This window comes from Hemitrygon akajei, chromosome 5 (genome assembly GCF_048418815.1).
Source record: "Hemitrygon akajei chromosome 5, sHemAka1.3, whole genome shotgun sequence".
Lineage (NCBI taxonomy): Eukaryota > Metazoa > Chordata > Chondrichthyes > Myliobatiformes > Dasyatidae > Hemitrygon > Hemitrygon akajei.
Genome location: NC_133128.1, coordinates 78,851,567 through 78,867,827, shown reverse-complemented (window position 1 = coordinate 78,867,827; position 16,261 = coordinate 78,851,567). Strand labels below are relative to the sequence as shown.

The 16,261-nt window shown below is 40.6% G+C and overlaps 1 protein-coding gene across 6 annotated transcripts in view; it reads right to left on the bottom strand.

The window, feature by feature from the left end:
- nhsa (Nance-Horan syndrome a (congenital cataracts and dental anomalies)) overlaps positions 1-16,261 on the bottom strand; it is a 463,259-nt gene that overhangs the window by 95,127 nt on the left and 351,871 nt on the right. For all 6 annotated transcript variants that reach the window (XM_073045846.1, XM_073045845.1, XM_073045847.1 and 3 more), the window contains one exon: positions 11,024-11,176. In XM_073045846.1, coding sequence (XP_072901947.1) covers positions 11,024-11,176 — 153 coding nt within the window. The remainder of the gene's footprint in view (positions 1-11,023; positions 11,177-16,261) is intronic.

The following is a 16,261-nucleotide window of genomic DNA, read 5'->3' as shown; positions in this document are numbered from 1 at the left end:
AATCGCAGGACTCTGCAGAGAGTGGTACGGACAGCCCAGCACATCTGTGGACATGAACTTCCCAGTATTCAGGACATTTACAGCGACAAGTGTGTAAAAAGGGACCAAAGGATCATTGGGGACCCGAGTCACCCCAACCACAAACTGTTCCAGCTGCTACCATCTGGGAAACGGTACTGCAGCATAAAAGCCAGGACCAACAGGCTCCGGGACAGCTTCTTCCACCAGGCCGTCAGACTGAATAATTCACACTGACACAGTTGTATTTCCGGGCTATATTGATTGTTCTGTTGTATATCTTATCGTACACACTCTTTATTGCAAATTATTATAAGTTACACATTGCACATTCAGATGGAGACGTAACATAAAGATTTTTACTCCTCATGTATGTGAAAGATGTAAGAAATAAAGTCAATTCAATTCAAAACCTGATTCTGATTCTGAAATATGGGGAGAAATGAGATGCTAGAATTTTGAATTTTATGGAATTTTAACAGGTCAGCTGTGCAAAACAAATGGCAATGAACTATTGCTCACCTTTTCTGATCATTGGTTGTTGTTTCCATGGACTTCTTTGCCTGAACAGATTCATCCCCCCTCTTGCCGTGCCAACCTACTCGACTCTCGGTAGGCTGGGTCAGCTTTGCCGCATGTGGCAATCGCAGTGCCCTTTGCACTCTGGGAGCCACTTCCAGCGTTTCCCAGTGAATTATTTCACATCAAGTTTTCTTCCCCACCACTGTCCAACAACTATCCAACAACTAAAAGCAGTTTCTAACTGGCTTCAGCGAGCTGACCACAGTTTGGAAAAGGTTGAAAAACTTCATTCTAACCTCCGTATGACCCAGGCTGAATTGATCTTGAAATAATCCCACTTTGCAACCTCAAAGGGACAAATGGCAACTGCTCAGCCAAAGAACTGGAAAGTAGATGGCATCTTTCACTTCCCTCTTCTCATAAATTGGTCCAGAGAAAATCCAAGGAATACAAGGTGAAGACCATTATTGTGCGTATAAGATACAAGAAGAGCAGGGAAGCATAGCTTTTTTGCCACAGGACCAAACAGAAAGTCTGAGGTCCATGTACGTGAATGTGGAAGTTCCAAATCTCCTGAAAGGTTTTCATCAGTATCATTCCAACTGTACTCTGTTGTTGGATTCCCTCTGTAGTCCAGGTGTGAAGTGCCAACTTCCTGCAATTTATCAGTAGTTAGGCTGAGAAGTTTGGGCAGCGTACCTACACATGATTTGACTTACTGCATGTTCAATGGTTCTATTAGATCATAAGACCATAAGACATAGGAGCAGAAATAGGCCGTTTGGCCCATTGATTTTTGCCCCACCATTCAATCATGTCTGATCCTTTTTCCCCTCCTCAGCCCCACTGTCTGGCCTTCTCCCTGTAACCTTTGATGCCATATCCCATCATGAACCTATCAAGCTCTGTCTTAAATACACCCAATGACCTGGCCTCCACAGCTGCCTGTGGTAACAAATTCCACAAATTCACCACCCTATTCCAATAATGTGGAGTACAGACAGTGAATTTACATATATTTTAAATACCTGAGTTAATATTCACTGTTGTTTAAATTAATGGTGCTTAACTGTTTTTGTTTCCTAGTATTGTCACTTAAAATCTCCCATAAATTATTAGAACTTTAAAAATATAATGGAATGATTTAGTTTAAATGGTGTACTTTTTCAATGTGTGTGAATGTGAAACAAACACTCAATCGCCACTCTATAACGTAGACCTGTACACCTGCTTGTTAATACAAATATCTAACCAGCCAATCATGTGGCAGCAGCTCAATGCATAAGAGCATGCAGGCAAGGCCAAGAGGTTCAGTTGTTGTTCACACCAAACATCAGAATGGGGAAGAAATGTGATCTAAGTGACTGACTGTGGAATGACTGTTGGTGCCAGATGGAATGGTTTGAGTATCTCAGAAACTGCTGATCTCCTAGGATTTTCACACACAACAGTCCTCTACAGAGAATGATATGAAAAATCAAAAAAAAAATCCAGTGAGCAGCAGTTCTGTAGGAGAAAATGGCTTGTTAATAAGAGAGGTCAGAGAAGGATGGCCAGACTTGTTCAAGCTGTTAGGAAGGTGGCAGTAACTCAAATAACCATACATCACAACAGTGGCATGCAGAAGAACCCTCTGAATGCACAACACATTGAATCTGGAAGTGGTTGAGCTACAGCAGCAGAAGACCATAAACATATACTTAGTGGCCACTTTATCAGGTACAGGAGTTACCTAATGAAGCGGTCACTGAGTGAAGATAGTTGGAGGAGCAGGTAGTTTTGAGGAAGTAGAGAGGCTACAGAAGGCCTTAGACAGATTAGGAGAATAGGCAAAGAAATTGCAGATGGAATACAGTGTCAGGAAATGGATGGTCATGCACTTTGGTAGAAGAAATGAAAGAGTTGACTATTTTCTAAATGGAGAGAAAAAACAAAAAAAAACTGAAATGCAAAGGGTCTTGGGAGTCCTTGTGCAAGATTTCCTGAAGGTTAATTTGCAGGTTCAGTCTGTGGTGAGGAAGGTGAATACAAAGTTAGCATTCATTTCAAGAGGACTAGAGTACAAAAGCAGCGATGTAAAGTTGAGACTTTATAAAGCACTGGTGAATATTGTGAGCAGTTTTTGGCTCCTTATATTAGAAAGGACATGCTGAAATCGGAGAGGGTTCAGAACAGGTTCACGAAAATGATTCCAGGATTGAACGGCTTGTCATATGAAGAGCGTTTGATGGCTCTGGGCCTGTATTCACTGGAATTCAAAAGAATGAGAGGTGACTTAATTCAAACCTATCGAATGGTGAAAGGCCTTGATACAATGGATGTGGAGAGGATGTTTCCTATGGTGGGAGAGTCTAAAACCAGAGGACACAGCCTCAGAATAGAGGGGCATCCTTTTAGAATGGAGATGAGGAGGAATTTCTTTAGCCAGAGAGTGGTGAATCTATGGAATTCTTTGCCACAGGCAGCTGTGGAGGCCAAGTCTTTATGTATCTATGGCATTATGTATATCATAATGTATATGATAGGTTCTTGATCAGTCAAGCCAGGAAGGGAAACCGGGAGAAGACAGCAGATTGGGGCTGAGAGGAAAATTGGATCAGCCATTATGAAATAGTGGAACAGACTTGATAGGCCAAATGGCCTAATTCTGCTCCTATATCTTAAGGTCTTATGTCATCTTTGGTGTAGAAAATTCAGCTGGTGAATGAAGATCTCAAAAGGGATCTTTTTGCTGAAATTGTCATCAATTTTTCATCAGTTTTTGCAATTTTCATCGATACGAAGCCTTCAGTTGGGTTATCTTCAGATTGGGCTGAATACAAAAATGGTACAGTCCTGACTCCAATAGCATGCAGATTTTGAGTTGTTCTTGGAAGAACAAACAGATGTACAGAAGATATTCTATCTTGCATCTTCCGTGTTATCTAAACTCAAATTTAGAAAATTATCTTTACTCTGCGGCACTTCCCAAGCCTGAATCCAATAACGAACTTCATACAATACATTTTCAGAAATATGAAAAAGTTGATTGCCATTACACATTGTCATTGCAGTTAAAACTTACTACTCCACTTTGTTCTTGCCATTCGGTCTTTTCCTGTCAAAGGATGGTGTCTCTCTGTAAAGTTGACCTTCACTGGTGATGATGTATTACGGAAACTTCCCAAATTTCAAAAATAATTATTTGAAATTTCTGCTCACAGAATCAACCTCACTATGATGAAACATGGCTTTTAGGATGTATCTGTTTCCCAGGTATATCCAAATGTTGCCAAAGCTGAACAATTCTAGGCTTGCCACGATAAATCCCAGCACTACCAGCTATACTCACAAGCATTGCTATTTGTGATAAAGTGGTGTCACCCAAATCAAAGAACCTGGGATCAGATTCAATGTCAACTGGTAACAGCGACAGGCTCCTGGTTTTATTTGACCTTGCCCTTGTTAATCCGCATGATGTGAAATGTATACCAATGAGAGCTGTGAACTATGCCGCCATTACAACATGATTTACAACAACAACTGCTGTCCATGAAAGATATAGTTCTATCAGAGCCCTCACACAACAAAGAGTAATGGTGACTAGGAGCTCAATGGTTTCAACATAAAAAATGGTCACAAACCCAATTCAGATTATTGGGATGGACCTTCAACTTTGTTCAATAATGTAAAATGTGTTCAGTTTGCTTTTTATAATCACCAATTTTCTTCAAAAGAAATAGAAGTCAGCAATGAAATGAAATGGATTGTTCAGCTACTATCATCAGTTACACATCAGTACTTGCAAGGTAGGTATCCCCCGAGGGATGTATGTTTTTAATATTTACAGGCACATACACAGATACTTAGCTCAATATTCGTTGGAACAAATTAGGAATCCGCTCTCATGAGGTCATAGAGCAGTGGGTGTACATAGTGAAAAATGCCCCACTACGGAGTTTGAGCAAATTCTCTTTTCATTGGGAGAGAATGCATTTTCACTGAAGATCAGAACACACACTACAAGTGCTTAATATGTCAATGGCTACACCAGTGAGGTAAAGCTCCACTATTCTTTCACTATTCCACAACTGGATGAACAAATAAAAACACCAAGTGTTCTTAAAAAGGGAAACACTTATCACAAATAACTTAGGCTATACAGTATGAACAAAAGGGTTTAATTAATGTTTGTCACATTACAAATTATACTGTCAGAGCTCACGTCCAGAAACTCTAGCTGATGTTAGCTATGATGGGAGCTGTTCTTGCACATGGTTCAAAGGTTGTCCTTATCAGTGAATTGACGATGAAATCTGCCACATTAAATATTATATATATTGGCCTACGTATTGATGTATAGTCCTACATCTCTTAAATACTGAGCACTGAAAGATAATCTGATAACAGGAAATCATTTCTAAAACTGGTTTACTGACTAAGAAATTGGTCTATATCACTGAAACATTAAATTGACACTCATATCCAGGTAAACACAAATATACGTATTCCATCATGATCCAGAATCAGTATGTTACTGATCAAATCTTGCTCAATATTTGAATATCATGCTTTCTTTCTTCTCCTTGCCTGTCTGATTTATTTTATTTAGAGATACAGTGTGGAACAGGCCTTTCAGCCCAATGAACCACTCTGCCCAGCAGCCCGCCTATTTAACCCGACCCTAATCACAGGACAATTTACAATGACCAATTAACCTTCTGACCCACTGGACTGGAGCACCTGGAAGAAACACATGCAGCTTAGAGAGGACGCTGGAATTGAACTCTGAACTCCGGCGCCCCCAAGCTGTAATAGCGCTGTGCTGCTACACTACCCATCAGGTGTACTCCAACTGAGGGCAGGGAATCAAAGTTTGCAGTTTGCCTAAGTGGCAGCAAACAAGAATTCAGTAGGCAAACCGAGAGGAGAAGTGCTGCAAGAAGAGCATCTGTTTCTCTGAGGAAACCTTGAATGTACTAATAAAAGAGACGAGAACTGTTCTTTCATTTCGGAGGCTGAAAAGTGCCAAGGCAAGATGTTGGGAACTGGTGTCAGATCAAACTTGGGACCTGGCTAGAAGTTTAAAGATCTCATCAAAGCGACTAAGGCTCCTACACTCAAATTTCCCTGACTCTTTCTTTAACCCTGCAACATCTGGAAACTGTCAATGTTAGTTCCAATGTTAATTCCCCAGGTGTCTGAACTGGGCACGGTAAAACACATGCATGACAAATTAACATATACAGTGGCATGCAAAAGTTTGGGCACCCTGGTCAAAATTTCTGTTACTGTGAACAGTTAAGTGAGTAGAAGATGAACTGATCTCCAAAAGTCATAAAGTTAAAGATAAAACATTCTTTTCAACATTTTGAGCAAGATCAGTGTGTTATTTTTTGTACAATGTTAGAGTGAGAAAAAGGAAAAATGCAAATGTTTGGGCACCCCAAGAGATTTGAGCTCTCCGATAACTTTTACCAAGGTTTCAGACCTCAATTAGCTTGTTAGGGCTATGGCTTGTTCACAGTCATCATTAGGAAAGGCCAGGTGATGCAAATTTCAAAGCTTTATAAATACCCTGACTCTTCAAACCTTGTCAATCTTCAAACAGCAGCCATGGGCTTCTCTAAGCAGCTGCCTAGCACTCTGAAAATTAAAATAAATGATGCCCACAAAGCAGGAGAATGCTATAAGAAGATAGCAAAGTGTTTTCAGGTAGCCGTTTCCTCAGTTCGTAATGTAATTAAGAAAACGCAGTTAACAGGAACGGTGGAGGTCAAGTTGAGGTCTGGAAGACCAAGAAAACTTTCCGAGAGAACTGCTTGTAGGATTGCTAGAAAAGCAAATCAAAACTCCCGTTTGACTGCAAAAGACCTTCAGGAAGATTTAGCAGACTCTGGAGTGGTGGTGCACTGTTGTACTGTGAAGCAACACCTGCACAAATATGGCCTTCATGGAAGAGTCATCAGAAGCAAGCCTTTCCTACGTCCTCACCACAAAATTCAGTGTCAGCAGTTTGCAAAGGAACATCTAAACAAGCTTGATGCATTTTGGAAACAAGTCCTGTGGACTGATGAAATTAAAATAGAACTTCTTGGTGGCAATGAGCAAAGGTATGTTTGGAGAAAAAAGGGTGCAGAATTTCATGAAAAGAACACCTCTCCAACTGTTAAGCACGGGGTTGGATCGATCATACTTTGGGCTTGTGTTGCAGCCAGTGGCACAGGGAACATTTCACCGGTGGAGGGAAGAATGAATTCAATAAAATACCAGCAAATTCTGGAAGCAAACATCACACCGTCTGTAAAAAAGCTGAAGATGAAAAGAGGATGGCTTCTACAACAGGATAATGATCCTAAACACCCCTCAAAATCCACAACGGACTACCTCAAGAGGCACAAGCTGAAGGTTTTGCCATGGCCCTCACAGTCCCCTGACCTAAACATCATCAAAAATCTGTGGATAGACCTCAAAAGAGCAGTGCATGCAAGACGGCCCAAGAATCTCACAGAACTAGAAGCGTTTTGCAAGGAAGAATGGGCGAAAATCCCCCAAACAAGAATTGAAAGACTCTTAGCTGGTTACAGAAAGCGTTTACAAGCTGTGATACTTGCCAAAGGGGGTGTGATTAAGTACTGATCATGCAGGGTGCCCAAACTTTTGCTTCGGGCCCTTTTCCTTTTTTGTTATTTTGACACTGTAAAAGATGGAAGTAAAAAAGTAATCTTGCTTAAAATATTAAAGAAATGTGTCATCTTTAACTTTATGCCTTTTGGAAATCAGGTCATCTTTTACTCACTTGGCTATTCATAGCAACAGAAATTTTGACCGGGGTGCTCAAACTTTTGCATGCCACTGTAAATATCATAACTATATAAAATTGCCAAATGCTTTTTATCACAGAACTGGGTGAGTGCTTTGCCCAGTTTAGCACTGTCTCACTCAGACTAGCCAAGTTTTAAACTGAATTCTTAACTTATCTCAGCTTTGAGATAAGTAGCAAGAACTGGTTTTGCTATTAATAGTTATCTAGAAAGGCCAACATTTATAGAATATAGAACTGTACAGCATGGGAACTGGCCTTTCATTTCACAACGTTGTTCAAAATTAATTAAACTATTAATTAAATGTTTAACTAAAGATCGATGTTAAGATGTTCAAGGGCATCTTCAATCTCTCACTGCTGCAATCAAAGATTCCCACCCGCTTCAAAAGGGCAACAGTCATACCAATGCCCAAGAAGATCAGGGTGATCTGCCTCAACAACAATTGCCCAGTACCACTCACATCTACGGTGATGAAGTGTTTTGAGAGGTTGGTCATGGCTAGAATTAATCCTGCCTGAGCAAGGACATGGACCCACTGCAATTTGCCTACCACTATGCAGATCTACAGTGGAAGTAAACTCACTGGCTTTCCGCTTGTCCTAGGAGCCCCTGGACAACAACAATACCCAGATCAGGCTCCTGTTTATCGATTAGAGCTCATTGTTCAACACTACCATCCCCTCAGTAATAATGAATAAGCTTCAAAACCTGGGCCTCTGTACCTCCCTCTGCAACTGAATACTTGTCTTTCTCGTAGGGAGACCACAGTCAGTGCAGATCAGAAATCACATCTCCTCTTCACTGACGATCAACACTGGCACATAGCAAGCTAAGCACACATCACTGATGCTCTCCTCTCTCTACCCTATGACTGTGTGGCTAGGCCAATCTATATATTAGCAAACGACACAACTGCTGTTGGCAAAATCTCAAATGGTGATGGAGGGGAGTACAGGAGATAGATCAGCTGGTTGAGGGGTGTTGCAACAAGGACCTTGCACTCAACATCAGTAAGACCAAGAAATTGATTGTGGACCAGGAAGGGAAAAATAGGAAAAAATAGAGGGGTCGGCAGTGTAAAGGGTGAGCAGCCACAAGTTCCTGGTTGTCAGCCTCTCTGAAGATCTATCCTGGGGTCAGCAAAATGATGCAATTATGAATAAGGCATGCCAGCGACTATGTTGCATTTGGAGTTTGAGGAGATTTGGTATGTCACTAAAGGTTCTGGCAAATTTCAATGAATGTACCATGGAGAGCATTCTGACTGGTTTCATCACCATCTGGTATGGAGGCACTAATGCACAGGATTGGAAAAAGCTGCAGAGGGTTGTAAACTCAGCTAACTCCTTCACGGGCACCAGCTGTTACCGGGTTCGGATATGGTCCAAGTGCGGAGTGAGAGACACTGAAGCAGGTTGATAGTCCACAGACTTTAATCCGAACAGTGTTAAGGGAAAATTCAAACAGTAAACGCTAGGCCAAACAGGGCCATTAACTAAAACTCTCAAGAGGAAAACGAAGCCTACACTGCGGCTGAAAAGAACATCTAAACATTAAACGAATACCGCTGATCTGCAGAGTCAGCTGACTTGAAAGTCTAAATATCTCAGGGAAGGCCGAAAGCAAAACAGCAGTGAAGCATTGCTCTGCTCTGTCCAGGTCTCGGCAAGCACTACAACAACAAGTATGGAGTTAAGAGTATCATGATTAAATCATAATTAGCTGACACGTGCAAATTCACAAGCACAATTGCCGTTTCTACTGCGCTGCCGAATCTGTGGTTGTGACACCAGCCTCACCATCAGCAAGGAAATCTTCAAAAAGGTGGCATCCATCATTAAGGACACTCCCCATCCAGGACGTACCCTCTTTCTCATTACTACCATCAGAGAGGAGCCAATGGAGACACACACTCAATGTTTTAGGAAGAATTTCTTCCCCTCTGCCATCATAGTTCTGAACGATCCATGAACCTCTAAACACTACCTCACTAGTTTTCACTCTTCTTACACTTTTTATTGTAATTGAGAGTAATTTTTATGCATTGCACTGTAGTGGATGAGAAGAGGGTGTGTCCTGGACGGTGAAGGCTCTTCAGGATGAGTACCGCCTTCCTGAGGCACTGCCTTTTGAAGATGTCCTTGATGGTAGGGAAGTTAGTGCCCATGATGGAGCTGGCTAAGTTTACAAACCTCTGATCCTGAGCACTGGTGCCTCCATACCAGACAGTGGTAGAACCAGTTAGAATGCTCTCCACAGTACATCTGTAGAAATTTGCTAGAGTCTTCGGTGACATACCAAATCTCCTCAAAATATGTAATAAAATATAACCACTGGCATGACTTCTTTGTAATTTCGTCAATATGTTGGGCCCAAGATCGAGAACTGGAGCACCCAGTAGAAATCCATGCGACTGAAAGAAGATCTTTCACCCTTATGTTCGAATCCCTACCTAAGTTTTGGACTCGGGTATCTGGGGTGAGACTTGAACCCGTGACATTCCTGCAGAGATGAATCCCTGGTGAAGGTGCAAACAATGGTTCAGTGCTTCAGATCTTCTATCAAGGAAATGGTCAAGTTCTATCTTTAGATGAGGTCCTCATCCACTCAGCAAAGGCCATTTCTTTTGAGAGACAAGGGTCAAAAATGAGAGGGAATGGAAGACAATATAATCTTATTTCAGATTAACACAATGATGGGCACGTCACAAAATGGAAATAAGTTACGCACCCCTAATCAAAATAAAGTAAGTCTGCTGTCGGTCTGTAATTGTCACATCCAGCCTCCCAGCTTTGCCAATAAGTTGAGGGTTGCTAACAATGTGATCTTACTATAACCAGGCTTGGTTCAGGTGAATTACATTTGATTTGTTGGTTTATGATGATTTCTGGATTCAGTTACTTAACTACAGTGATTTCAGTTTTGAAATACCGTGTATAAAATAGCTATTGGCTTTTTTTGCATCTCTCTGCTTCTCATCAGCAAATGATCTAGTGACAAGAACCTAATAATGTACGCAGTTGTTTCTACTGATGTCACCTCTGATTTTCCCGATATGGTCTGACAAATCTATTTCTGGTACAACCCCTGTGCTCAGTGGCTTCAATGATGGAAAATAATGCACAGAAGAAGGGAGTGATTTTCTCCCTGCAGAAAAACAGCAAAAAAATGTGTCTGCTTTCCTGGTCCTGAGGATCCTAACTCCTATTGGGTTCCTGTTCCATAAATAATTCACTAATTTCTCTCTTGTGGCTGTTGACTGTTTTCCAGATCACAATTCTACAACCACTGTACCTATTTAACCATTCACTTCATGAATAACAACTCGGGTCTGGAGCACTTGTAGGCAACCGGACCACCAGGAGTCAATGCATGTGTCCTACTAAAATACTTGAAAGATTGAGGGTAAGGTGGAATCCCATCTCTTGCTAATTTTCCCTGTAACTTATTCTCCCCACACTCTCAACAGCCCCAGATTTTACTTCTTACACCAGCCGAAGCAATTTACGGAGCCCTCTCTGCAAGAGACATCTCATCTAATCCCACCCACTTGTGTCATTCCCAAGCATCTCATTCTCAAGCACATCTAGCCTTAAAGTGGAGCCTAACCCGAATCAACTTTGAACGATCTCTACGCTGTCCATAATCACAAAGTACTTCCAGATGTTCGTGCTTACCTCTATGTCGGGACTGTAGTTTCTGAATGGCACATTGGTGAAGTTCCTCTATACATTGTGGTCTGGTTGACGGGTGGAGTAGATCTCTCTGTTGATGCCATGGAATTCGGAAATGGACTGTTAGCTTACTCTCCCTGTCCAGGTCTGACACCGCTGAAATACAGAAACACCAAATTAACAATCACACTCTACTATTATCAAGAATGAGACAATAACTCAACAATCCACTTGTAGCTTTTGCCCCTCCAAGTGTTAATTCATAAAATCATGGGTGATGGAAGCAGACACTTTGGCTCACCGTTTACAACGCACGCTGTCCATTTATACTTATTTTACACAATTACGCTTCTTCTCCCGGCATTCCCTTCAACTGCACCCCCTCCACCCTGCAACCCCATACCCAGAGTCACCTAGGAGCAATTTACCCTGGCAGTCCTCCCAATCTGCACATCTTCGGGAACTGGAACGCTCACGAGGAGAACGTGTGGACTCTGTACAAGTAGCAGTGGAGGTCAGTAGTGGACTGGGGCCACTGGGGCTGTGAGACAGCAGCCTTCTAGCTGTGCCACTCTGATTGAAGAGAATATTTTAAACACTAAGATGATTACTGCTATCTATAATTGACCACTGATACTCTCAGATACAGTAATAAATAACAACATGGCTGGATGACTACCACCCATGATATTACCCACTGTAGAATCCGGCATCTCCCAGGTTCGAATTCCACCTAGGCCTTACAGTCTGATCTCCAGCCCGTGGTTTCAGTATCACTCGGCTGTGATGGGTTGGGGAGGTGGGGTGGTTGGGAAACTAAGACAGGTTTCAATACATCTGATCCTTCTTCCATTGATGATATAGGACAACATAGCATATGGCATGACAAGTTAATCCACTCTGTCAGAGTTGTAGCCTTCTATAATCTTGTGATACTTTGATACTTTGATGGGGTTGCAGGCTAGCAGAAATAATACATAAAGGGAGAAGTTTGTTGCATAACAAATGCAAAACATCAAATCACTTTGACTGAATGTTGCTTCCTTAATTATCATTCCTTGAATTACATATTTCTATGTATTAAATTTGCAATCTAGCTAAGTTTTTGAACAGTCTATGACCTTTTGCCATAGCCTAGTAATAATGTCTTTATCATGTGCTTTCATGAAGTTTGAGAAACGTAACTGAAACTACTGTTAGCATCAAGGGAGCAATTTTTATTTACATTCATGATTGAATGTTCAACCACTAGCTTACAATACCTATCCCAAAATAATTCTTTATCCATCAATTTGCACAGATTCCACTACCAATTTATGCCTTTGCACCACAGCAAAGCAACAACTAAAGTGCCCCTGTTATCAATGGGAATATAAATAGGCTAGAACAAATCCCACAAAGTACTTTCATTTTGAAGCAGTTTGTACAAGTGAAACAAAGAGCCTTGCTGATTACAATATTATAACTCAAAGCAGTACATCTGATTCCTTAGTACCTTAAATTAGGAGAACAGCAAAATCGGGGATTGAATCTAACTTTGATCTCTGGTCTGTTTGCTAACTTAAGACATGCTGTTAGCAGTATGTGATTTAATAGGTAGCGTTCCCACTTCCAAGTCAGTAGATCGTAGGTTTGAAACCCACTCGGAAAAACATGCAAATAGTCCAGCTGACTCTCCAGTGCAGAAGAGGGGATGTCTTGTGCTATCTCTTAGTGCTACCTTGAAATGTGGTCCCACCTGCTCTTTCAGTTTGAAGTAAAAAAAATAACTGATGCATGATTTAAAAGAAGAACAGGGGTGGGAGGGGTCTTTCTACTGATCTCTCCTGGGAAGCGCATCACCTTTGAGACACCCCTAAACTGGACCATTTTATGATGGCTTCTACAGCCAAATAGGCTGTAAATACCAGATTCCACACGGTTATTTTACAGTATTAAAGGCATCTGGCATCAATAGCGATGTCCCACTGGTGCAGGAGAGGGTACAAAATGGTCCAGTGGATGATCCACTGTGGTCTATACACACACGGCTTTGCGAATATGTTAATATCTGCAGTTGACAACTTGAACAAAACTAAAAGCAGCACGTGCCTTTATTTTTCTTTTTTTTTGCAACTCCTAAATCTCAATGTATTATTGGCTCAGTGGGTAAATCGGCCTTGAGAATTATTACTTCATCTGATCAAATGTACTGTATTTTCTACATCCAATCCTAATGCATTTTATATTGCAATGCTGAATTCAAAAGAACGACATCTGAAACAAATTGTAGGCTCTATATTGCCAAGAATAACATCTAAATGAACCTCTTTCTTCGAAAACTACTGCTGGTGTCTCATCCTTTAAGAAATCTTTCAAATACTCTAAAAAATATTTGACTTTCTTTAATGGATCTTAATCACCATGAGAAAGGCCTGCCTTCAGGTAGCAGATTTCTTTGTTACAAATACAGTAAAATTAGTATTTTAGCAAATGTGAGAGGTACTCTTACACAATATTATTTCCTGATAAGCAGCTTCAGTACAGATTCAGTGCAGAAAGAATGGAAGTTTAGGCTTTACTGTATTGCACTCTTCAATAAATAATTCATATTTAAGCCTCATGTGGAATTTTAATGGAATGAAGAAACTGTTTTGGCGTCAAGAGTATAAATATTCAGTCCAGGGATAATCTCTTTAAAGTGTATTATTTTCATTCCTTCATCGCCACATCAAGGCTCTAATGCTGAAGCACCTGTACATTTGAACAATTGATCTGAGGCCTTTTCTCAAGCACCTTGCCCTCTGTGTCAGTTAAAGTGACAAACAGCCTCTCTGTTATCATCCTTTATTTGTGCATCCCCAGATCGGCCTATATAGCATCTTCCATAACTAGAATCCTACACTTATTCAGCATATAGCACCTGTGGTTTCTGTTTGAAAACCCAATTAGTCCTGTTTTCCTGCTCTTATACCACAACTACCCAAGTTTCTCCTCCCATATTTTGAAAGTAATAAGCTTTGCAGGCAAAGCATTTTTAATTGCATCATTAAATAATTCCATTCATTTCCCCTTTTGTTCTTTTACAGCTTATCTTAAATTGGTATGCTTTGCTTCTTGATCACTCTGACACACTAGATTCAGTTTATCCTGATTTAGTCCATGAAAAGCTTTCATTATTTTAAGCAACTCTATTAAATATTTCATTAACCTTCCCTGTTCCTTACAGAAAAAAATGTAGCTGTATTCTTCTCATGAAGCTGAAGGTTTTTATGCTACTGCTGGTTCTGAGAATCCAATATCCATGAGGCTTTAAATACATTTAATACAGACCCAGAGCCGCACATTTACCTTGGTCTACAAACTTGATTGCAAATTAAGAAAAGGATGATACAAGAAGCCCCTACAAGGTATCCCGCAGTGTTCTTGGCCAAGTGTCGCTCTTGTTTTGTCTCCCCAGTGAGACAAAATCTTTATTCCAAATTAATTCTTCATAGTATGCCTGTGACTCAGAATTCACCAGGATTCCAGATGTTGCCTCCCAGAGAAGAATTTTTTAGCTGATATCCAATCATTTATTTATTAAACATATTTATCAATAATATGCCCAGACCTACTCGGATTCAGCTGCAGCATTTCTCTTTGATCACCATAACTCTGAACCCCAAAGTGACCCCCTCCAGCAGTGCAGTAAAGAGAAATGCAGTTCACACCCGCACTTGACAGATATTTGTAAAGTAAAACATTGCAGGAAAAAGAGCATTCATTCAAACTCTTATGAAACTCTGACTTTATCTGCTTTGTGCCATTTGATTCTGTGAATTCCCCTGCTCGGGCTGGGAACACAAAGGAGTTTAGTTGGTAGCACGTTTTAATGCTAATTATAAAAAATAGCAGGCAATGATAGTGTGTTCTAATGGGCTTGATCAGTTTTATAAACAATGACACACACTTTGCATCGGTCTTGTCACAACATGGAGCGTCAGTCTGCTAACATGAAAAGGTCTAACATGTTCCGAGCAAGTGAAAGGGCCTGTAGATAGAGCAATGGGTGGCCTTGCTATAAAACTGATTACTAATTCTATCACAAATGCAGAAAATTGTAGTAAACTCCAGGAAGATAACCATTCTAAAAATACATTAAATATAAACGGAGAAGGTTTGAATATGTAAAATATAATGTGATAAAGCAGTGTTTTTAAAGTAGGTGATATTGTCCCCCTGAGGGCAGTGAGAGTTTCTGAGGGCATGATAAAGATAAAGGGGGCAGTTGGGGCACTCAGTAGCGGGGGGGGGGGGAACAGTTGAGAGATTACAGGATTAATTTTTAAAATGAATTACTTATTATAAGTATTTGATACTTATTATAAGCCTCAGGACTCACACCACCAGCTTCAAGAACAGTTACTACCCTCAACCACCAGGCTCTTGAATAAAAGGGGACAACTATACTCATTTGCCCCATCATTGAAATGTTCCCAAAACCAATTATCTCACTTTTTAAAGACTTTTTTTATCTCATTATCTCATGTTCTTGCTATTTATTGCTATTTATTTATATTTGCATTTGCACAATTTGTTGTCTTCTGCACTCTGGTTGATCTTTCATTGATTCTGTTATAGTTACTATTCTATAGATTTGCTGAGTATGCCCGCAGGAAAATTAATCTCAGGGCTGTATATGGTGAAATATATGTTTTTAAGAATAAAATTTACTTTGGAAGTTAATCCTCAGTGCCTCATAATTGATTATGATGATCATGCAATCATCTCATCTTTTGCTAAACTACCGTTCTCTTAGACTTTGCTCAAACACATTATAGTTGTTGAAAAGCAGTGTGGCACTTCTGTAGTTGGCTTATCGTGAGAAATCTGGACTGATGACATCATGTTATTTCTGGTCCTAGTCTGCACATTATTGCCGTTCACTACTGCAGTACGCACAGTAGTGTGGTGGTTAGCACAATGCTTTACAGTATTAGTGACATGGGTTCAGTTCCTGCCGCTGCCTGTAAGGATTTTTTATGCTCTTCCTGTGATCGCGTGGGCTTCCTCCCACATTCTGAGACATACCAGTTGGTAACGTAACTGGTCGTTGTAAATTGTCCTATGATTTGGGGCATCGGGCAGCACGGCTCAAAGGGCCGGAAGGGCCTATTCAGTATTGTATCTCAATAAAAAATATATATTAGCAAGTATGATTCCCATACTCTAATCCTGCAGAGACACAATTCCTGTGAATTAGGGTATGGTGTTCAGTGG